General features: G+C 53.4%; 1 protein-coding gene across 1 annotated transcript; it reads right to left on the bottom strand.

The window, feature by feature from the left end:
- Nucleotides 1–74: 74 nt before the first annotated feature.
- LOC117644564 (carbonic anhydrase 13) lies at nt 75–23,016 on the bottom strand. Its single transcript, XM_034384122.1, has 8 exons — nt 22,728–23,016; nt 5,041–5,238; nt 4,636–4,787; nt 2,533–2,628; nt 2,078–2,192; nt 1,885–1,991; nt 1,635–1,775; nt 75–991 (listed from the first exon to the last, which is right to left on the bottom strand). The coding sequence occupies exons 1-7, from the start codon at nt 22,999–23,001 to the stop codon at nt 1,638–1,640; spliced, it is 1,080 nt and encodes a 359-aa protein (XP_034240013.1). The 5' UTR covers nt 23,002–23,016; the 3' UTR covers nt 75–991; nt 1,635–1,637.
- Nucleotides 23,017–24,324: the final 1,308 nt, after the last annotated feature.

Raw genomic sequence — 24,324 nt, 5'->3', positions numbered from 1 at the left:
TTGTGTTCACCCACTTTAAATGCCGCAATTGTGTAAGGGAAGACGTTAAAAAAGGAAAATGAAGTAGAAATCGCTCACTATGGTGATTGCAAATTTATTTGCTCTTCTAGAAAACAGGTGCATTATAAAAAATATCATTGGCTTGGAAAAATTTTACACGGGTTTTGTGTGGATTGTCGGCAAGTTAACAGATAAAAATTTTAATTCATAGTTAAATTATTGTGATGCAGGACCACCGAATATAGGGCGCCTTGAACAGCAGACAGATAATCTTCAAACTGTTAAGACTATTACAGACTGTGTAATACATTTTTTTTTAAAACAACATTAACAGTGACATGAACAATATTTTTTACATTGAATCACTCAAAACATAACTTTTCTTTCAGATATCACAAGTTTACAACATTCATTCTTTTCAAAAATATTCTGCAATACAGGATATTAAATAAGTTAGCAACATAACTTAAGCGCATTATTGCTCGCCAGTCTCCAATCCCTCAACTGAAGAAAATAAAATATTCACAGTCACTTCACAGCAATGTTATCTTCCCTCATTGGTATCTTCAACCCAACAATATTTTGTGCTGCTACTCAGAAAATGCGGGAAATACTGCTAATATCAGAGACGAGTTCTTCCCCCATGTACTGCAATTTTGACACGCTTTGTTTACAATCTATAGAAATGCCTCTAAGATCACAATGTGTCCTGCTGTGTCCTGCGCCACGAGGACACAGACAACAGACACTTATCTACGAACTAACTAGGCACCATTGGTCAATACGTAATCATAACGGAATCTTGATGATGTTCATCTGGCCGGCACTTGCAGTGCGGGTACCGCTGGCACGTGGTCAAATGGGGTGGGGAGGCTGGGGGATGCTGGGGGAGGCGGGGGTTGGGAGTGATGGTGGGGGAGTGTGTGGTCGGAGTGTCGCCGTGGCGTCGCACGCATCACGGCCTTCTGCAGTCCACTGAGATCAGCTCCTCCTGGAAACGAGAAAAGAGCGCGTTACTGTACATTCGCTCAGACCTGAGCCAGCGGCCACCCTTTGCTATGCAGGCCTTTTCTTGGTGCCATCATGAGTGTGGCTAACAGCCTCCAAACAACGAGGTAAACAAAGGGTCGAACCCTTATAACGCACCGGAACAGCACTCCGACAATGAGGCCCCCGGTGGGGTTCGGCTGTTTAACTTTTCCTTTGGTCGCCGCTGGCTCAGGTCTGAGCGCTAAGTTCATTTATTAGTGTCGAAGCGCCTGCGAGCGAGGCCGCCCGTCCGCCTGGCCTGATCGGCGGGCTTGCCCACCCGCCGCGCCGCAGGCGGCACGCGGCACACACAGACGCCAAGCGGCCAGCACTTGGGCGGAGCCGCACAGGGGGCCAGAAGACCGGTGGAGGCGGCCAAAATTCCAGACGCGTTTTGAACTCTAGAGTCGCTAAATGGGACTCGAACTAAACGTGTGACCCCACCAATGGATTGCTCGCTCGAAGGGCAGTTCATTGGTGGGGTCACACGTTCGGTTCGGGTCCTACTTAGCGACTATGAGGCTCAAAACGCGTCTGGAATTTCAGCCGCCTCCACCGGTCTTCTGGTCCACTGTGCGCCGGTGGTGCGCCCTACGGCCACACACCTGTTACTCGCGGCACTCGCGGACTCGGCGGTTGCCCAGGGGCAGCGGAGGCCGGAAGTTCTTGAGGAGGACTCCCTTGAGCTCGTCGCAGGGGCAGGCCTCGCCCTCGGAGTAGCAGCGCAGGCCGCGCATCGCCTCGAGCTGCGGCCGAAATAAAGTCACAATTTAATTTTAAGAAACAACGAACAGTGTACGTGGCAAGGGCATCAATTTTTTTTTAAAAAAGGCACAAATAGTGAGAGAGTCTGACCTGCTCCTGGGAGACCGTCAGCTGCTCCTTGAAGACGATCCAGATGACGCTCTCGTTACAGGGCGGGGTGGTGAGAGACCCCAAGTAAGTCCAGTAACTTGACTTGGCTGAAAAAAAATGCAAAGTTGCAGTTACTAAAAATAAAGATTTAGACTAAAAAATATAATTTGAGATAATGATCCAGTGTACGTACCGGGCAGCAGGTTGGTGGGGTCCACCTCCCCGGTGATGTCGACGTGCTGGCCCTTGTGGGTGATCTGGCTCATGAGGTCCGTCACCTTGAGCAGTTCCTTGTTGGCCTCACCAACCTGACAATCAGAACCAACACTGTTACAAAGAAGTAGGAAAATCCCGGCAAGTGCCTTCAGATTCGGACTGGCTGCTTGTCAAGTGGCACAGTGGGCCAGACGACCGGTGGAGGCGGCGAAAATTCGAGGGGCGTTTTGAGCTCCAGAGTCGCTAAACGGGACTCGAACAGAACGCGTGACCCCACCAATGGATTCCTCGTTCAGAGAGCAATCCATTGGCGGGGTCACGCGTTCGGTTCGAGTCCCATTTAGCGACTCTGGAGCTCAAAACGCGTCTAGAGTTTTGGCCGCTGGTCTGGCCCACTGTGCGTGGGCGGGGCTGGATGGCCGAGGGACGCACCTTGAGGAAGACGCCGAGCACGGCCAGGCCGTCGGGCTGCGACGCCGCCTCCCCGAACGAGTTGTACTTGTCGCAGTTCCAGTGGACGAGGTGGAGCTGCGGCAGGGAAGCGGAAACGGTTAAAGTAGTACATCAGCTAGGGCTTCCCGCCAAAAATTTTTGAAATTGAAATTTGTCGTAATGCTCTGAGCTTTGCATCAAGTTACAGATAAAGCTCCAAACTCTGTTTTAAGTTATATGCAATTTTGATGTAACCCTACAGGGTTTTGACCAATTCAACTATGAAAACGGCCAAAGTCGCGTTCTGACCCAAAAGGGGGCATTTTTCGGACATTCTTTGTTCTGTAGTTCTCATCTATGGACAGGGACCCCCGTTTTTCTGGAAGGATTTTGATTCTATGTAGTGTTTTTTATCTAACTATAGTTTTTCATTGCCTTCTTATTACTCCTTATGTGCCAAAAGTAAACGTTAGCATGTTTTTTAGACCCATTCCCCATAAGACCCATGTTAAAAATCCCAACTTTGACTGCATTTATCTCAGAAACGAGTTCAGGAAGGAGCATTTTGTTTGGTAACACTGACTTCAGCGCATGATTTTCTATCGATATGGATCACTGTTAAAAAAAGTCTGAAAATTCAGACCAATTTTTTCAGACCTAGTGGTCTGAATCTGAAATTCAGACTTGAGTCAGAATATTCAGACAGTTGGTCTTAATTTTACACCTTGTGGTCTGAAAAATGAGTTTCGGACTTAAGAGTCTGAATATTTGGATGGCGCGGTAAAAGTTTTCGGCGTCGGGGTCTTAAAACAGTCATTTGTAGCAGAAGGTCTGAATTTTCATCCTGCGCAGTCTGAAATTGACGCTTTATTTTCTGATAAAAGGCATGACTGCGTTTCAGGTGCTATGGACCCTGAATTGCTAGAGCAGTAGTAAATAGACTTTTGCTCAGCTAAGCGAACGGCCGTCTAGTGTTGAGTGTAATATCAGCCTGCACTCCGCTGGTAGCTGCAGGATGCGACATGTTTGCCCTGGTTCCGGCCTGGAACGAAGCCCGGGTCAGAGGGGGCCCTTAATCCTACTTAATCCCTCGGCCACTCGGGATTTCTGGACAGAATGCGTCAGTTTTAGCTTGTCTCTAGACCAGTGCACATCGCATCCGAATACGAGTCCGCGTCGCGTGTCATCTTTCTTGTGACGCTCCGTCGTGAAGGAACGTTTTATGTGTTACATCGGCGCTCAGCACAGTGTGTACAGTGCCATTTTGCCTTCGCCTTTCTGTGCTCCAAAATTGCTTCGGGTGCGTGCAGTCACCACTCTGAAGCATCCGAAATCCGCGGCAAGCAGGCTGTGAAAGTGGCGTAGCCTTATACTGATATTGCGTCTTCCAAACTAAAGGGACGGGTGATGAGCGAGTGGGTGGCGTTTTGGAAATTTGCCACTCCTCTTTCATCCTCGTCCCCAAAGTATTTTCATCGTGCCGGAAAAGTTTGCACAAAGTGTGCATCTGGATCCAACATGCTGCTTTCCAGTGTTTACAGCTGCATCTCCTGGAGTCTTACATTCGAGGACTAGGTCTGTTTTTGGGAAGCTCTCTCAGCAAAATATCATATCTAGTAAAAGTTTTGCGCAACTTTGGGTGCTACATTTAACAACAAGAGCTGTTTTACAACTGCTCTATTTAGTGCATGCATTCCATGTTTCTCAGCAATTTAAAACATGCATCTCCAAAACATAATATACATCCTGACAAGTGGTAATTATATTACCTGGGCGGCTTAGAATTCAAACCCGCGAGGTGAAAAATTCAGACTGCCATTAGTCCGAAAATTCAGACTACCTGGTAGTCGTAAAATTCAAAGTACTTGCTAGTCTGAAAATTCAGACGACAGGTGGTCCAAAAATTCAGAGTGTCCGGGGGTCTAAAATTTCAGACCACTGGGTTTCAAAATTGACTTCATCCTAAAAAGTCTGAAAATTTCGACTTTTTTTTTAACAGTGATCAAATGGGGAACTTTTTTAATACTTTGTTTGTAACTGATGTACTACTTTAAACTGGCGCCAAGATACAAAACTCCGTTCGTGAGTCCCTCCTCGCCTCACCTCGCCGGCGTAGGACTGGCCGTCGACGGTGTGCTCGGAGCCCTCGTTGTCGCAGTCGCCCCAGTGCATGTGGAACTGCTCCAGGCGGTAGCGGCTGGCCAGCGGGCCGCCGCTCAGCTCGGAGAACCAGAACATGAGGTCGTCCTTGCGCGCTGCAAGCAGGAAGCCCGTCACACAGTGGGCCAGAAGACCGGTGGAGGCGGCCAAAACTCGAGACGCGGTTTGAGCTGAGCGTTTTGAGCAGGGTCGCTGAATGGGACTCGAACCGAGCGTGTGACCCCACCAATGGATTGCTCTCCGAACGAGGAATCCATTGGTGGGGTCACACGTTCTGTTCGAGGCCTGTTTAGCGACTCTGGAGCTCAAAACGCATGTAGAGTTTGGCCAGTCCTTTTGGGCACTCACCGGTCGTGGGCCCGGCGATCTGCACCTTCCAGCCGTAGCCGGTGTTGCCCAGCACGCAGCCCGTCTGCGGGTTGTACCGCCGGTGCAGCGGCTTGGCGTTCGAGTCCTCCTCCTGGGTGGCGGTGCTGGAGCTCAGGTCCACGGGGGACTGCCTGGGCCCGGCGGCCAGCGGGTACTTCTCGTGCCAGGTGGCAGGGCCTGCGGAGACAAGGGCGAGGCGTCAAGCAAAGGGCGAAGGGTCAGGGCCGCACAGTGGGCCAGAAGACCGGAGGAGGCGGCAAAAACTCCAGACGCGTGCAGAGCTCCAGAGTCGCTAAATGGGACTCGAACCAAACGTGTGACCCTACCAATGGATTGCTCTCCGAACTGGGAATCCATTGGTGGGGTCACACGTTCGGTTCGGAGCGAGAGCTCAAAACGCGTCTAGAGTTTTGGCCGCCTCCACCGGTCTTCTGGCCTACTGTGCACGGCTCTGCGTGATTTACTCGCCAGCGGAAACGGGTCCCCATCAAGGTGCCGGCCATGCAGAGGCACGGAACATGCGGAGGCACTGTCAGTGGCCCGATTGCGCGGAGCGCGGGCCACTCGCATTAGAAGCACATCATCATCACCGACTTCATGACCATGACCATCATCAACAACATGCGCTTCGCTTAGCAGGCCAACGCGTGGCCGAGTTTTACGACCGAACGGTGCTCTGTCTCTCTCGCACTTCTGCTGGCCGGCCGAGGAGAGAGGGACAGAGGCAGAGAATAAAACAGCCCCCGAGTCCCGGCGCTCTGGCAGCGTTTCCCATCTTGTCTGTCCGGCCCGGCCCGCTGGCAATCTGCTGGCACACTGCTGGCACACTGTCACCGCGCTGCCGGCTCTACAATGCCCATTGTGCAGTGGCGCGCCTGCCGTGGCGTGCGCCTCAAACGAGGCCTCCGAAGCACCGAAGCACCTTGCCGCACAGTTCCCAAGAGGAACCTTGGGGGGGCAACTTCCGTTGGCCCCTTTAGCGCTTGGGACTCGAACGCGGCCAGATTTTCCGCCCCACCGGTCTTCTGGCCCACTGTGCACTGGGCACGGCGGTGGCCGAGTCAATACCGTCGCCATCGAGTGCGAGCCGCGAGCCGTGAGCCCCGCCGTGTGTTGCAACCCGCCGCGCGCTCTGCCGGCCGCCCAGCGGACTAATGACTCGTGTCCACAGGTGATCGCGTTGTTGTTGATGTTGTTGTTGTTGCAGACGAATTATTTCGCACCTATTATGTCCATTGACGAGTGGCGGCGACTCTGAAGGTCACTTTCGCGATACACATCATTGTGCGCGCTTTTGTGTGTGTGTGTGTGTGTGTTTGCGTTCGGACATGTGTCACTCAGCCCAACTGTCAGACGACATGTAGGCTTCAGAGGACGATATCTCTCTCTCTCTCTCTCTCTCTCTCTCTCTCTCTCTCTCTCTCTCTCTCTCTCTCTCTCTCTCTCTCTCTCTCTCTCTCTCTCTGACACACACACACAGAAGAAGTACGACACATGCAACACGTGTGGCCCATCGTACGGCTTTATCAAACGACCATGATAAGGCGTTGGCAATCAGAAAAGGGGGAACAAAAAGAAAACGCCATCAAAAGGGACGTACCACCATCATTACGAAAAATGGCCATCGTTGCGTTCGGGCTGCTCGACGTGCCACAGTGGGCCAGAAGACCGGCGGAGGCGGCCAAAACTTTAGTCGCGTTTTGAGCTCCAGAGTCGCCAAATGGGACTCGAACCGAACGAGTGGCTTCACCAATGGATTCCTCGTTCGGAGAGCAATCCATTGGTGGGGTCACACGTTCGGTTCGAGTCCCGGTTAGCGACTCTGGAGCTCAAAACGAGACTAGAGTTTTGGCCGCCCCACTGTGCGTCGTCGGGGAGCCGGAGCGCCCGCGGAGCGGCGGGTAGGCGGTGCCGCCAAGCAGCCCCGCACTGCGGGGCGGCCCAGCCTCGCTCGTCGGGCGTCCCACCCCCCACCCCCCACTCCCCACTCCCCACTCCCCACTCGCACCAGTTGCTCCGCGCCGACACCAAGTCAGCTGCGGACCCAGGATTTTCCCAAGGAGAAGTAAAGCAGCGCAACAACAAACAAACCGTCGCGACGCGAAAACTTCCATTGACGCGAAAGTTTCCACTGAAAACTCAGCGGTACGTCCGATTTCTCATTGCCGCGCGGTGCATAAAACCATTGGTGAAAATGTGTGCCACTGGCCGTCCCGGCCGGATGCCCTCGCGGTGCACTCATCGCTCTGTCTCTCTCGCACCCTTGCGGGACGCCCCATGGGTGCGAGAGAGACAGCGAGAGACAGAGAGTGCTGTTCGGAATCCAGCGGTCGGCAAGAAAGCACCAGTCAAAGAGTGGAACGCGACAAGTGCGACAAAAAGTGGCCCTTCCCTTTCGCCGCGCGGCGCCAGGTGCACCCCTCCCACCTCTCCCCCTCCCCTCCTACTCCCTTCCCCCTTCTTCGTCTCCTCGGCGTCCCACAGTGGGCCAGAAGACCGGTGGAGGCGGCCAAAACTCTGGACGCGTTTTGAGCTCCAGAGTCGCTAAATGGGACTCGAACCGAACGTGTGACCGCACCAATGGATTGCTCGTTCGGAGAGCAATCCATTGGTGGGGTCACAGGTTTGGTTCGAGTCCCATTTAGCGACTCTGGAGCTCAAAACGCGTCTAGAGTTTTGGCCGCCTCCACCGGTCTTCTAGCCCACTGTGCGTCCGTGGCGTCAAGCCGCGCGCGCCGGTTGCCGCGTTGCCGCCCACTCCGGTTTCGAACGCCGCGGAGCGATCCTCCGTCTCTCTCGCACTCACGGGCGGCGGCCGCGTGTCGCGTGGGTGCGAGAGAGACGGAGAGAGACGGAGCGACGGTCGAGCGAGGCCGCCGATCGCGACTTCGCGGAGCAAAGACGAGGCGCCTTGCTGCGCCTTGCGTCCTGGACTTCCAGGCACTTCCTGGACCAGCCGGAAGGGCTGCTATGCAGGAGCGTTTTTGGCAGTGTGGTGCCAGCAGCTCTCTCTCTCTCTCTCTCTCTCTCTCTCTCTCTCTCTCTCTCTCTCTCTCTCTCTCTCTCTCTCTCTCTCTCTCTCTTCTCTCTCTCTCTTTTTTTGCCTCTCAGACCTCTGTACCCAATCCCTGATTGTGACCCCCCCAGGCTGACGTCACCAATAGCTCTGATCACTTCCGGAGGAGCCTGTATTCTTGTAACTGTTTTTGTTGGTCTTCTGTTGTTATTATTATTATTGATGTTGTTGCTGTTGTTCCTTGTTGTTGTCGAGGCCCCGCCCACTCTGCGGGAAAGGGGAAGGGGGGGGGGGCCTCGGTCCGTGCAGCCAGGAAGTGCAGTGGCTTTTGGAACAACAAAATGAACGTTGACCCCGACCTGTCTTGCAGCGGGGCGTTATTCACGCACGTCTGGTTTTATCGCGAATAAGAAGAAGGAGAGTAAGAAGAAGAAGAAGAAGAAGAAGAAGAAGAAGAAGAAGAAGAAGAAGAAGAAGAAGAAGAAGAAGAAGAAGAAGAAGAAGAAGTAAGAGGAGTGTAGACGAAGAAGAGTCGTCCCGTGTCGTCGTGATTCATAAAGGCGCTGCCTCTGATTTATTCGCGTCCGTTTTGGAGAACATGATTGGATTCGTTTTTGTTGTTTCGGGACGCCTTTTCGGGGCCCCACGAGACAAGGCGCCAAGGTGACTGCTGGACCCGACATGTATATGCAAGTACTTCCTCCTCCTGTACCCCCCCCCCCCCCCCCTCCTTTCGGTGCGACGCAGCCGAGCCAGCTCAAATAACAATCGGCACAGTGTATACACTGTTCGAACGCATTCCGGGAATGAAAAAAGAGGCCGATGTTTGAAAAAAAAAAATTGTGGATATTTGTAAAATTTACAACGACTTTTGCTGCCAGCAGTCACAAAAATAAACTCCAAAACTTAAATTTGAAAACCATTCTAGCCTGCAATAACTTTCAACACGGTCTGGAGGGGGAAGATGTCCGTGTTTGAAGCACATTTTTCGATCGTGGCAATGAGATGAGGAAGCGGGCTCGCTTCCTGAGGGGTTCGCTTTAGTGCATTAAAAGCCACACGCGTCGGCCACACGCAGCCGAGGGGATTTTCACATTTCAAGATTAGCATTTCGCCAAGGAAACAATAATCAACGCGCCGGCGGGGATCTTGGATTATTCGAATGCATAAATGATCTCCCCGATCGCACTCTGACTGCGAGTGAGGCACTTTTGTGCAAGTGTAACGCCCCAGTACACTGGAAAGGGGGAATGGAGGGGGGGGGAGTTGATTTATCAACACAATGCCCACGCTGAATGTGTGTCGCCATAATAAGGTCCAGCAGACTGACTCTGTCTCTGTCGCACTCACGGGGCGTGCCGGCGTGCCGCAGGGGTGCGAGAGAGACAGAGAAGCGACTCGGCAGGGGGTCCATGCGGGTGGAGGGGGGCAAGCCCGGCAAAGTCGCGCATTCAAACCAGCCGGCTTGGTCCTGCACGGCCTTCTTCGTCGCTCCGTCTCTCTCGCACCCTCCGGAACGCCCCGTGAGTGCGAGAGAGACAGTGTGCTGCACGGCCCGGCGCGGCCCGGCAGCGCAAGGAGCAAGAAACCGGTTCGCTCCACTGATTTAAATGCGGCCCTGCGCCGCGCGCACCGAGACCCTGCCAAACAACGAGCGAGTGCAAGCCAAATCACTGTGAATTTCGGTGAACAAATAATCCAATGAATTTCAGTCAAATTTCGATGAATTTCAGTCAAATTTCGATTACTTTCAGTCAAATTTCGATGACTTTCAGTAAAATTTTGATGAATTTCAGTCAAATTCCGATGAAGAAATCCAGTCAAATTTCGACGACCTTCAGTAAAATTTTGATTATTTTTGACGAATTTTCGTAAAGTTAACATGTTTGATGAATTTCGATGTACAGATCCGGCTGGAGTTATTTCTCCTTGGTGCAAGCCGTGCAAGGCGGCCCCAATCATAGAGTGTAAAACAAAACACGCAGAAAAATTGAGAGGGTTGGAAACCGTAAACAAGTTGGAGTCATTGCCCAGGGGATGGCAATAACACACCGGAAACTGCTGCTGATTTTTCTGGGTCAACAGAATAAAATCGGTCAGCTCAGAGTATACTATAGAGACTGCTGTTAATATATTCAAATCTACACAAGAATATTTTTATTTTACTTGTTTAGTCTTGCATGAAAAAATTCTATCGAAGTAGTTCTTCCAAACCCTAACTCCGTACGAGGGAATTTTCAAGATTTTCCAAAGTGGTTTTAAAACCTCCTAATTCCTCTAAGCTCGACACTTTTCTGGAGAGCGACGACCCTGTCACGCTACCTAGCGGCGGATCGTAAATTCCGAACGAGTGGCCCCAACGGCCCCAACCGCTCGACGCACTGTGCCAACAATTTATTCAATGCCTGCCTACTACTGCCATTTGCAATTTATATTCTTTTTTTTTTTCTTTTCAACGCCAGTCAGGACGGCAACGCCGCTCGGGCACTCGGAGGTACTTTCCGGTGTGTGTGTGTGTGTGTGTGTGTGTGTGTGTGTGTGTGTGTGTGTGTGTGTGTGTTTGCACACGTCACACTGAGCCAGGTTCTTGATCGCCCGACCGTCTCACTCGCGCCCCGCTGCGACTCGGCCTGACTCGGACGACAGACAGACAGACAGACAGACAGACAGACAGGCAGACAGACAGACAGACAGACGCGTCCGGTGTCTCGGGTGACGCGTCGCGCTGCTTCGCGCTTCGCCAGCGGCACTGCGTCCGAAAGCGCTCGCTCGCTTTCTCTGGATTTGGGCCACGGGCAAGCGAGACGGCACGCTTCGCGCGGACGCAGCCCTCCTGCGATTCGGATTCGGCAGTCGCGGACGCAGCCCTCCGGCGATTCGGATTCGGATTGGGCAGTCGCGGACGCAGCCATCCAGAGCTATTCGGATTGGTCGGCTCGTTACATCCTCGTCATGCCCTCAGAGAGTCGCGGCTCCAGGCTGGCAATCTTTCGTTGGCAGTGTACTCGAATTGCGAGTACGTACCGGCCGTGGCGCGCCGTGGCGTGGCGTCGCCGGCGATGTTTTGATCCAATCCGGATAACAAACGACCTTGAGCTTGGCGCGAAGGGTACACGAACCGAGTATCCGGCCTGCTGCACCGAGGACCGAGTGGTACACTCGAGGGGTCGGCAACTCATATATTACTTCGTACGCGGTGGCTATATTACCTGTATATTACCATATATTACTTGCATATTACCACAATTTCGCCTCTATAATACCCCTATATTACTATATATTACTTTGTATTACTTTATATTACACATATATTACCTATATTACTGGTAATATACGTATACTCCCTCGTACACGGCCGAGGGAAGTTGCCGACCCCTCGGGTACACTGGAAACGCCCGACACGATCGCTGGTGTTGTCATCGCGAAAAGTTCCCGACCCACATCAGGATATCTGGTGATTCGCAACCCCTCGCACAATTTCTTACTAACAAAACAAAGCACTTTTTTTTTGAAAGAGGAGCCGGTGCGTGCGTGAGTCCCTTGGTGCAACAGTGCAACACACCTGAGGGATGAGTCACGCTCATTTCGCGGCCACACTGCAACTAACCTCCTTTTTTAAAAAAATTCAGCTTTTTAATAGAATAGATGTAGCGAGACACGTTGGTGTCACGCGGTCGCACGCTATCGTTCGCCGTGACGCTCTGGCCCCCCTGCCCATCAGGCTTGCCTCGAGGCTTGCCCTAGCCCAACTCTTTATCTGACCGTCGCGCCATCAAGTTCAAGGTCGCCAGCCGAAAGGAAACGAAAAGAAATGAACCGCATATCACTTATCACGTTCTAATGCAAAAAAGAAAAGAATACACATATATTTTTTGCAAAGGATAATTGGTACACTTGTCGGGACACTCGCAAAGTGCAGAGAAATGGCGGCAAAATTGCGGCAGGCGCAGATGGCGCAAAGTGCGGTGAGTAAGCGCACCGTACACTGCACTGAGAAAACCTTACAAACTATTTTGGGCCTTACAAAGAAAAGTAGTTTGTATAACAAAGTATTTTGAGCATACGTAAGCTTACAAAGAAAATACTTCGTAATTTACGAACTATTTCTTCGTATAACAAAGTATTTTAATTTGTTATATGTATGCTCAAAATACTTCGTAAGGTTTTAAGAGTGTGGAAAAGCCAGCGAGAAAACGCATCGAGGAAAACCGCTTCTATAGTCGATCCGGACTAATCCTATCCCTGCCGTTCCGCGGCGCGTGAGCACCGCAACGAGGATGAAGTTATTGCCGGATCGACTGTACATGTTTGGGGAGTCACGTCAGTCTCGCATCGCGTGATGATCATTGTGTGTGAGTGCTGTGTGGGAAGCCACCGAAAGCCGCGGAGCACACCTACACTACAAAACAATTGGGGTAAAACTGCAATTTTCCCTACAACAAAATTGAAAAATAACTGACGAATATTGAAGTGCCTTACATTTGGAGTTCGTTGGGAATTTTTGCCGTGTTGTGAAAAGCACACAGACGACCATGTCCTTGAGAAAACTGCAAACTTGTTTTTGCAGTGGCAGGCGGCACGAGCAAAATGTTTACCCTGCACTCCTCGCTGGATGGCATGAATGGGTAGGGCGTCTCGAGGCAGAGCCTCGAGCGAGGCAGCACAGCGTCCATGCGTTATTTTACGGACCTGCACAGCCTGGCCAGGCGGCCGTCTGGCGGTGCCTGCCACTCCACCGGCTGGGTTTAAAAGGACTGGAGCAGTAAATCAACCGAAAAGCTGCAATGATGGCAGCATCCCGATAGCAAAACGGACTGACTGGTAGTACCCGCCCGAGAGGTCAAGTGAGTGACTGAGATAGCGACACTCGTTCCAATTAGATGTCAGTATCTGCTCGCTCAATGTGGACCCGTGCCTGTTTTTCGGCTTCTAATGAGTTCTTTACACTCGGAATCAACGTGGGACTGTAGATCGAGCTCATTCCATGTCTGAACTGAGCTTGGTTCATTTCATGTCTGAACAACTGAGCTTGGTTCATTTCATGTCTGAACTGAGCTTGGTTCATGTCATGTCTGAACTGAGCTTGGTTTATTTCATGTCTGAACTGAGCTTGGTTCATTTCATGTATGAACTTAACATAGTTCATTTCATGTCTGAACTGAGCTTGATTCTTCTATGCTAGAAACTGAACTGAGAAACTGCCTGAAGTCCTCGATCATCTTTTTTAGCCTTCCTTCCGAGGTGAATTTCCGGCCTTCTCACGTGACGCTGGTCGAGCCAGACGTCCCTTTATCTTATCTGGCAGACCTCGACACCAAGCCGTACCTGCAACTCTTCACAGTGGCGGGACACCGCGGGGCCAGCCAGGCCAGTGCACTCGACATCATTGCCATGGTAATGGATGGCACGTTAGGTCCATTGTCAAAGAGAGTTGTTTCTAGAATCGTCTTATTTTCTAATTTTCGGGCATCCAACACACGGAGGCTTGTTCTGCACAAAAGGCCTAAAAGAATGACTCCAGCTCGTTTATTCCTGTTCACCACGCCAGCGAGACTTAAGAAAATATCAAACAATTTTCAGCCGTTGTCCAAAGTGATTTTTTTTTTGCGTTCTTTTTGACATGCTATTCCGAGATGCAGGCAGGCAGGAGCGGCGACGAAATTGCTAGGCTCTGCGAACGGCACTTTGCTCGCAGTGCTCTATCATTTGCTAAAGTCCGATTGTCACTCTTCCGACAACACGCAGTCAGCAGCGCTCCCACCAGGTTGCCCAAAGCCGGGTCATCCGGACAACAATGTCCTGACTCCTCCTGTCCGGGTCCACCGATCATCGCTTAAACTACCCATGCCTAGCCCAACCCCTGACCTCAACCTAACTAAATCAGCCCTAACTTAACCCTAACTTAACCCTTATCAAACCCTGTGAATTAACCTTAACTCTGAATTAATCGTTACCCTAGAGTAACCCTAACCCCAAATTAACCTAACCGCAAATTAACCCTAAGCCTCAATTAATTAACCCTTAATTACCCTGAAAGGTGGTGGGATTGGGCGAAAATCGACGGGCAATGAAATGAGGTGCGAGAGGCGTGCGTATACCAGGAAGCGGAGCGCTGCGATCAATAGTGCCAACTGCCAACCGAATCCGGAACGCTATCATCCGCGCGTCAGTGTTGGCATCTAACTAAGGCGAAAACGACGTGCTTTCATACCGCCCGGTCGATGAGAGAGAGAGAGAAGGAGGGGGGGGGGGGCACTCGGTGGATTACCCCGCACGTTGTAGCGTCTCCAGACGCAAGGGCTTGTCCACACATTCCCAGGCATTTTGCATGCGATCCGAATTCAGCACGGCTGCGCTGTCTTCGCTGGCTTGGCCGGCGCTTACAAACGCCTTGGCACACGCGGCCCGCGCGGCCCGACGAGTATTCATTCGCATTCAGGGAGCGGCGGGAACGTCTTCTCAGCCGTTAGACTCCCGATTATCCTCGCCAAAGTCTGCGCTGCCAAAATTTATGGCCGTCGCTCGAGCAACTGGTATAGGTGCTTATTGTGATAGACATAATCAAGTAATACACCCAGAAAAAAGGGTATCTTCATTTTCGATTCTTTGTTTTTGTAAGAAAAAATCTTGACACAAGAAATTTTTTTCATACAAAAAAAAGTGAAGATAAAAAAGATTTTCTTGAAAAAAAAATTTAAAAAGTTAAATTTTTTTTTACCAAGAAGTAGTATTTTTGGTGTGTAACAATGACGACTCAAAAGTTGTCAAAACAACTGCGGCCTGGAACTCCTGACACCGCTCGGACCTGATGATTTTCAGTCGGGCCGTCAGCAGCGCTCCTCCCTACATATCAGTCGGGGGCCCCAAATGGCATGCAAACAGCTGATATTGACTGAGGTGGCCAAACTACCCACGGCCATTACACCTGCGGGGCAGAGCGCCACCATATATTGATTCCCGGGTGCCGAAATTGGGACGGCACTGCTAATTGCTGTCACGAGAGTCTTTCGTACGCCCCGCGCACGCGCCCATTAAAAATGCACCACTTTTACCCCTTTCGCGCAGCCTTGGGCCCTCAAAATAGCATTTTAAAAATTACCAAAAAAAAAAATTAATTAAAAATTGAAATTGATTTAGTGAAACGGCCCTCCTTGCATACAAGACTGAATAAAGGTCCAAGGTAAAGACCACCTTCAAAATCGAGATGTGGTTTATGGGGTTTATGGTGTGGTGGTCGATGGAAATATAGCGACCTCTCTCTATCAACTTGACCAAAGAAAGGATCCGAGTCTCTTTCTGGCTCGTCACTCCAACGCAGTACACACACACACACACACACATTCACACACACACACTCACACACATTCACATTCACATTCACACGAGGCGAGTGGATTGGCAGCACTTTGTCCAGTGGCGCATCTAATATTCAAAGGACAGTGCGAAACGCGGCGAGGGCGGCGGCGTGTCTCTGCAGACGGATTCCGAGAGTCTCTTTGGTCGCTCCGTCTCCCTCGCACTCGTGGCGCGTCCCGTCCGGTCCCGTCTGGGCGCGAGAGAGACGGAGCGACGACAACGAGTCTCTCGGAGAGAGTCCCTGGGACGGCCGCCGCCGACTTCCATGGAGGGCGGGGACAGCGCGGCGGACAGCTCTGGCCCTTCTTCGCTGTCACCGGCGCACTCTTAAAAGCCTACGAAGCATTTGCTTCATAACTGCAAAGAAAATGAAGGCATTGCAGAATTGCTTCGTATTACGAAGAAATGCTTCGTATTACGAAGGATTTTGCTTCATAATACGAAGCATTTCTTTGTAGATATTACAATGCCTTCATTTTCTTCGTATTACGAAGCGACTCTTCGCAGACTTTTAACTGTGCGTGTCGCTCCCAGCAAAGGTCCCTATCTACATCGGCGATACCAACAAAAATCAATTTCATCCCGCCTACACCGTCGGACTTGCACTGCACACGGCAATCGCGGCTAAACGGATTTTTCATTGGCCGAGTGGATCTTGGAGTACACCGACCGGCCCACAGTGGGCCAGAAGACCGGCGGAGGCTGCCAAAATTCCAGACGCGTTTTGAACCTCATAGTCGCGAAATAGGATCCGAACCGAACGTGTGACCCTACCGATGGATCGCTCGTTCGGAGGGCAATCCATTGGTGGGGTCACACGTTCGTTTCGAGTCCCATTTAGCGACTCTGGAGCTCAAAACGCGGCCAGAATTTTGGCCGCCTCCACCGGTCTTCTGGCCCACTGTGAGACAATGTCGGCGCGATTTGCACTCCCGACTTCTCGAGTTCGAGTCGGAGTATGCAGTGTAGGCGCCAATGGTGACAAATTAGCACTAGGACGCCAGACTGTCAAGACTGCTTGTGTCTCTATCGCTCCGACGACCATCGACCGTCACATGATTAGCGGACACACGGACAGCAGCCGAGGGGCGGGAGACGAAACCATAAAGTAAATGGTCAGTCGCGGATGCACTGGGGGATTTCTTGAACCGGACCGGCCACGAGTCGAAACAGGAAATTAACTCATCCTCGACGTGCGGAGCGAAAACCGAAAGCCAAAGCCAGACCCACTGATACGGATGCAGACGCGGCGTCGCAGACATCGCACTCAAAGGGGGCGTAGCAGCGAGACGCTCTCTCTCCCTCTCTCTCTCTCTCTCTCTCTCTCTCTCTCTCTCTCTCTCTATCTCTCTCTCCCTCTCTCTCTCTCTCTCTCTCTCTCAGACACAAGGCGTCCCTCCACGCGCCTCGTGCGTGCGCGGCGAGGCAGCCAATTGAAGCCCCGCTCTCGAAAAGAGGGCCGCCGAAAACGCCTGCAGGCGCGCGGAGCGCGGAGTGGCGGCCAGGCGGTACCTTCACCACAAAAAAATACCCTAAACAGAGACAACATTCAAAGTTCAAAAGAGTGAGAAAGAGAGTAGGGAGGCGCCCAGCCAGAGAGCCACACCGGCGGCGAGCGGGCGAACGCCTGCAGTGTAGGCAACAGCGGTGCACGGCCGCGCGCAGCTCCAGTGGTTGCCTACACTGCATTACCATTACCATTCAGGGCTAGACCACACATGATCGTATGCCGTTTCGGGCCTGGCAGGCGTTCGCCGCCCCAAGACCACCTTCTCACTGCACTCAAAAAAATTTCAATACAAAATTCTGTAACATGGTTACGCAGTAATTTCCACTACAAATGTTACAGAATTTTGTATCAGCACTGATATAAAATTTTGTATCACGCGTTACGGTAAACTGTTTCCCGGTTACAGAATTCTGCAATGCAAAAATCAGAAAAATTTGTCGTTTTATAAACAAAATTTGAACCTCAACGATCGTTCATTCCTACACATTCACTCCGTCGCTCCTGTACTCCCGAATACCCGGAGAAACCGAACTGCGTTCTCCGGAACCGAACCCCGGTCCCCCGGATTGCCAGCTCGGCATGCTACCGCTTGCGCCACTGCGCCGTGTGGGGAGGCAGGCCTCAGACTGTCGATGACACCGAGCGGGCACGCTGCACGCCCAGGTAGTGGTGGGAAACGAGCCCTGCGGCGCGACAGTTAGAGTTCCTCGCCCGAAGCTTCTAAAGTACCATGCCCCACGTTAGGACTTTTCGCCCGATCAACTGTGATGTTAAAATTAAGCTCGTAATTTGACTTTAAATTTGCGTTTTTAATTTTTGCATCAGACGATATGTAAACTTGTAACGATATGTTACGGTTTTCTGTATCAGTTACAGTTATTTGCATAAAGATCGCATTTTTACATGGAACTATATCACTGATTGTGAATATTGAAACAAAAAGTACAGAATTTTGTGTCAGATTTAGAATTTTGAAGCACTGATTCGTAAATTCGTAACATTCTTGACGTGATACAGAATTTAGGATCAAGGATACAAATTTTTGTATCCGACTGACGTGTTACAGAATTTTGTATCAAGATCGTTACAAAATCCTATATTATTTTTTAGAGTGTGTCTCTCTCGCACCTTTATGGTGCGTCCCATGGGTACGAGTGTTGCTATTTTCATTTCAAGCCGATTTTTTTTTGCGGTGTACGCGTCGAGTCCATTCCAGGGCGTGGTGGCGACTCCTCTTTGAGCAGGCCGCGGCTTTCCGCGTGGGTCGCTGCGGGTCATGGCGCCTCTGTCTCTCTCGCACCACCGCGGGACGCCCCGCCCCGCCCCGCCCCGCCCGCCCGCCCCGCCCCGCCCCACCCCGCCCCGCCCCGCCCCGCCCCACCCCGCGAGTGCGAGAGAGACGACTGCAAGCACGTGAGTAGGCGAACAGTGCGCCGCGGTCAACCGGCCTACCACACTCGACCAGAATAATGCCCACAGACAAAAAAAGAGTTCCACTTCATTGTTTCCGCCGTTTTTAACAATGATTTCAGGTTCAGGCACTCGCTTGTCTTTGCGTGCCTATGCCTAAATCTAATATTGTGCTTAAAACACGCTGCTTTTGTTTGTAAGCTTTTGTTTGTTAGCTGAAATTCTTTGTAAGGTTTTGAGAGTGTGGGACATTACGCATAGTGCCAGTGGTACTGACCCCTGACGTAGAAAACAAAAACAATAAAAACTTTTTCCAATTTTGTTTTTTACAGTGCAGAGTGCATGGCCTGCAGCCCAAGCGGCGGAAAGTGGTGCTGAAAAATGTCCCTGCTGACCACCACACCACTAATAGTGAGTAGCAGCGGCGTTGCGTGGCGGGGCCCATAACGTTACGCCTGACAACTGGGCGTCGACCGCCCGGCCGCGCACCGCGCAGCACCGCGCAGCACCGCGCAGCCAGAGATCCAATTACTTAGCTTCCCGCGCGGGCCCGGGTTCGATTCCCGCCTCCGCCGCGCACTTTGGCGGTGTCTCTTTCGCTATTTTTAAGTTCCGTCGCCGAAGGTGACCCGCACGGGGACCGGCGCAGCTAAGGAGTTGATTCCGTTTGATTTATTGCGGGATGTTTTTGTTTTTGTTTTTGGCCGGCTTTGCTCTACGCTACGCCTACGTCGCTATCTTCCCTTGCCTGTCGAGTATGACTGATGCCGTCTCCCACACCGTCGAGGTAACGAGCACCCTGTCCGCGAAAAAAAAAACAAAGAGGACCGCCCGAAAAAAGGAAAAGCTAAACCGTTTTAGGTGCGCAATTTGCGGATTTAGAGTCTCGCGTGCATGCATGCACTGCAATGGGAAAATTTCGGTCGTCACTTGAAAGGCCGTAATTTTGAGTACAAGAACAACGGTGACTTTAGAGAGGAAAATGGTAAATCTATCCTTTGGCATTCCCAGGAATAGCGACTCATCCCCAGCAACACACCCAGAAAAATGGTTTCTTGATTTTTAAATTTGCTTGGTTTTTATAATAAAAACCTCTTACCACAAGAAAAATTTTCTGCATACGAGAAAAAAATTTGGATGAAGAAAAATTTTCTTGAAAAAAAAACGAGAAAAGTTATTTTTTTCTTGATTAAAGAAGTCTTTTTTTTAAAGGCAGTTGACGACAGGGAGCCGTACTCTTTTCGTGCACCATTTTCCGTACATTTCTGTACCCCCCCCCCCCCAAAAAAAAAGAAATTGAATTTTTTGTATGCATGCTGCTTGTTTCTGGCGAAAGGCTCCCGAAGATCAAGTGGCAACGGCACGCTCAGGGCATGAGTGGAATGCGCGAGACGTAATTTGAAAGTCAAGCCTTGCAGTGTCGCAGCGCAGTTAGCAGGCAGGGCCTGCCTGCCAGCACACTGAGAGTCGTCGCTCTGTCTCTCTCGCACTCACGGGGCGTCCCGTACAGGTGCGAGAGAGACAGGGAATCAGTCTGGGGCCCGGAGCACCCACCTGTGGGGACACTTCGATTGGCGTGGTGGGGGCGGCCGACTTCTAACAGGTACTTCGTTAGTTTTGTGAGAGTGTTTTCTTTTTTTGTGAGGCACCTCGCTGTTGCCACCTGGTAACATGAATTTGCGAGCTGCGGGAGCGTAACCAACTTGGGAAAACATCATTTGTCATGTCCGGTATACACTCTAAAAGAAAACAGCACTTTTACAGTGTACTGAGTTTTAATTCGTGTCCAGATTTCGAGTGAGCTGTATCGTCCGACAAAGCTCCTCAACTACACGAGAATTTTGAAAATTCAAAGACGTTTTACCCCTAATGCTGTAAGTCATAACGTGACAACACTTTGTTTTTACAGTGTCGGGGGGTGAAGCACCCGGGCCAAGCGGCCAAAGCGCTCGGCCCGTGGATCTGCCCCTGGCCCTGGGAGGGTAGGCAACCTTCAGCGAGGCGCCGCTGCTAAGCGCCAAGGTGAAGGCCTGCCGCTAAGTGGATCAGAAGCGGTACCAGTGCAGGGGAGGGGAGGGGAGGCACAGTGGGCCGGCGGACAAAACTCTAGACGCGTTTTGAGCTCCAGAGTCGCTAAATGGGACTCGAACCGAACGTGTGACCCCACCAATGGACTCCTCGTTCGGAGAGCAATCCATTGGTGGGGTCACAGGTTCGGTTCGAGTCCCATTTGGCGACTCTGCAGCTCAAAACGCGTCTAGAGTTTTGTCCGCCTCCGCCGGTCTTCTGGCCCACTGTGGGGAGGGGAGGGGTGACGTTCGAGCAGTCATTCCACAAGGCGGATGAATAAGGGAGGACAGTCCGTCCCACCCTATCACGCCAAGGCACGCCAAGGAGAGCAGCTTGATCATGATCGACCACTCGTCAAACGTTAATGCGCTCGCTGCTCTCGACACGAGATCTCGAAAAATCCGATGACCCACTCGCCCGCACACTGGAAACTGAAAAGGTGATGAACTTAGCCACCCTGGGGATCAGAAAAAATTTGTGACAAAATTTGGTGACAATTTAGACTCTTACGACGTAAGAATCATTTCTCGCCAAAATTTGGTGCATAATGTTGGGAAAAGGAACTTTAACTGGATGTAAAATCCGAGTTTGCCAGGGAATGCAGGGAAGAACATTCTCTTGCTTCAAGGGACACACGGCGTTGCAGAACGTCGCTCCACAGTGGGCCAGAAGGCCGGTGGAGGCGGTCAAAATTCTAGACGCGTTTTGAGTTCCAGTGTCGCTAAATGGGACTCGAACCGTACGTGTGACCCTACCAATGGATTCCTCCTTCGGAGAGCAATCCATTGGCGGGGTCACACGTTCGGTTCGAGTCCCATTTAGCGACTCTAGAGCTCGAAACGCGTCTAGAGCTTTGTCCACCTCCACCGGTCTTCTGGCCCACTGTGCGCTCGGTGGCGCGTGGAGACGGGGCAGAGGTCCGCGCAATCAATCTAAAAGTGACTTTGAGATTTGGCCTGTGGCGCGGCGCGGCATTTTTGCGGTGTGCGCGACTCCTTATCACGAGTACAGCGAGTACAGCGACGTCGCAACGCCCCGTTCTGCTTTTGATAAGTCTACAGCAGTAATCAGGAGCGAGAAGTCTGTGCCATGCCCGCCTGTGCATTTATGCGACCAGACGAAAACAGCCCGAGCGATTCGTCGCGCTGTCTCTCTCGCACTCACGGGGCGCTCCGTATGGGTGCGAGAGAGACAGAGCGACGGGCATTCCCTGCCGCTTGTCCTTGTCCTGGCGAGTGCCGGCGCGCCAAAAGGAATACGAGAAGGCGAACACAGTCGTCGCCCTGCCCGGCACGCACGGAGCCGAGGACCCGCACAGTGGGCCAGAAGACCGGTGGAGGCGGCCAAAACTCTAGACGCGCTTTGAGCTCCAGAGTCGCTAAATGTGCCTCGAACCGAACGTGTGACCCCACCAATGGAGTTTTGGCCGCCTCCGCCGGTCTTCTGATCCACTGTGGGGCGGCCGGGCGGCGCTGGTCCGCCACCCCCATGCATTCAACTTCCCGGCCGCCGACACCCCAGCCCAGCCCAGCCCCCGGCCCGCGTCGCGGAGGCTGCGGCCCGCGGCCACGGACGGTCTTAGCTCTGGCCAGTGTCCCTACAGCACAACCAGGCAAAAGTTCCCGCGATGCACCAGTGTCGACAGTTGCCAACCTCGGCCTGCCTACCAGGCAACTCCTCTCGAGCAAAGCCCGGACGTCGCCGGCAGCGAAATCAAAGACAACGGACAGAGGGGCGCCTACAGTGTCGCGGCCCACGGGGAATGACCAGGAAACGAGACATGAATGCTGGCTGGGCGTGGCGGCGACAGAAGGCACCCGAGTGACTACCGTGCATGCAATCTTATCAGTCCTGCTTAGACAAAGGTACATTTTCCGCGATAGGAAAAGGTTCTGAGAACAGTGAGATGAACGCCATGCACTCGGCTTCGGTCACATGTTGGCGGACCGGTGGAGGCGGCCAAAACTCCAGAGGCGTTTTGAGCTCCGGAGTCGCTAAATGGGACTCGAACCGAACGTGTGACCCCCACCAATGGACTCCTCGTTCGGAGAGCAATCCATTGGTGGGGTCACACGTTCGCTTCGAGTCCCATTCAGCGACTCTGGAGCTCAAAACGCGTCTGGAGTTTCGGCCGCTGGCGCCGGTCTTCTGGCCCACTGTGCGGCGCCCGGCCAGCCCGAGTCCTGGGGCCGGGGCCCGTGCCGCGGATCACCAAGTCGCGCTTCGCGGCTTCGCGTCACGCGGGTGCCGGTCCGCGTGACACGCCGTGACGCTTCCCGCGGGACGTCAGTTCGCACTACTCACCATTGCTTTCGGCGTATCCCCACTCCATTTCTTCGAACCAGGCCGACTTCTGCTCGTTGCAGTTGCAGTCCAAGCTGAGTCCGGCGAGTCCGTTCCCGTTGGTGTCCACCAGGCCAAAGACGCCGATGTCGCCCAGGACGTCGCCAGCACCCGGCCGCTCTCTGGGCCCCCCGACCCCCGCGGGGCCCGGGCGTAACCGCCGCCCATCGCCGGCCGGCCCTCCCCCCACGGGGCCCGCCAGGCCCACCACTTCTCTCGACGTCACCAGGCTCATGTTTGTCTATTAAAGCTGTCCTTTAAATTGGAATTTCCTGGGGCAGGGGGGCGGGGGGGCTGGGCAAGGGCTTGCAAAGGGAGAGGAGGGGATCTGGATGCAGTCCGGTGGAGGGGGCTTGCTTGCCGCGGGCCGCGGGGGGCCGGGGCTGTGGGCTGCTATGGGCCTGCAGTGGTCTCCCTGGTCATGAGGTGGGCGGGGCAGGCCGGCGACGCGGGGAGGGGGGCAAGGAGTTGTCGTCGCTGCGCGCGCCGCGCCTGCGCAGGCTGCGTCGGGCAAGTCGCGAAGCGCCAAGCGCGAAGTGGCGGCGCGGCGGCGGCACCCTGAGGACGAGTTCGGCGGGCGCGTCGCCGGGCGGGCCGTCGGGCCGGCGAGGGCTGCGCGGCTGGACCGTTTAAAAGGCGGCGCGGCGCGCGGGGGCGTCACTGCGGCGGCAACGCTCGCCGGGGGAGGAGCGGCACGACGTGGAGGTTCGCGACGACGGCGGCCTCGGAGGCTGCGGCCAGCGGCACGAGCAGCAGGGCGTCCTGGCGGCAACGACGGCGAGCAGGACGGCGACGGGCTGAACCGAACGGCGCGACAGCGGGACGGGACGGCGGCAGCACAAGAGAGATCGGCGCCAAACCACTGACTGACGAGCCGAGTCGGCGTGGCGCGCGCCGAGCCTCCGTCCGTCCCGTCCATGCCCAGTCCATGCGGGGCTCGCCGCGCCGCGCCGCACCGCCCCTCGCGAACGGCCTCTGTCGGCGGTCTCTGTCGCTCGCACCGGCCGACCGGCGGGAGTGCGAGAGAGACGGGCGAGCGGCGTGGTGGTACTCCGGTGCACGCGGCGAGGTGGTGGGGGCACGACAACAACACGGCAGTGGCCGCGTTCGAATCGGTCCGGCTTCCGCCTTCGGCGCGCCGTGCCTTTGGCAGCCTTTGGCCGAGCCGAGCGACGCGGCCGAGACACCCGAACCGTCCCGAACGCGGCCCGAAGTGGAGCCGAAGCCGAAGCGCCACGCGATTCGTGTCGCGGCCGGAGCCGCCGGCGCCCCGCGCACGGCACGCCGTTCGCGCTGTCTCTCTCGCACTCGTGGGGCGTGCCGCATGGGTGCGAGAGAGACAGAGCGGCGAAAACGACTCTCGGAATCAGTCTGCAGCTGGGAGACTGCCCACGCAGCCACCACGCAGCCACCCGTACACTGTCAACGCCGAAAACAGAGCGGGGGGGGGGTAGCTCACATCAGCGAGCACTTATCCTCCAGGACAACGCGTCGGCCTGAACCTGACCCGAACACCCAATCAGCGTGTCCTTATTCCCACGGTGTACCAGAGTCGAAA

Source organism: Thrips palmi, unplaced genomic scaffold (genome assembly GCF_012932325.1).
Source record: "Thrips palmi isolate BJ-2018 unplaced genomic scaffold, TpBJ-2018v1 HiC_scaffold_18, whole genome shotgun sequence".
NCBI lineage: Eukaryota > Metazoa > Arthropoda > Insecta > Thysanoptera > Thripidae > Thrips > Thrips palmi.
This window is presented reverse-complemented; position numbering and strand designations above follow the sequence as displayed.

Coding starts and splice junctions, on each gene's coding strand:
- LOC117644564 (XM_034384122.1), bottom strand. CDS start 23,001: ATGAGCCTGGTGACGTCGAGAGAAGTGGTGGGCCTGGCGGGCCCCGTG. Junction 2,629..4,635: donor GCCAGTCCTACGCCGGCGAG/GTGAGGCGAGGA, acceptor TCCCTGCCGCAG/CTCCACCTCGTCCACTGGAA. Junction 2,193..2,532: donor TGCTCGGCGTCTTCCTCAAG/GTGCGTCCCTCG, acceptor TCTGATTGTCAG/GTTGGTGAGGCCAACAAGGA.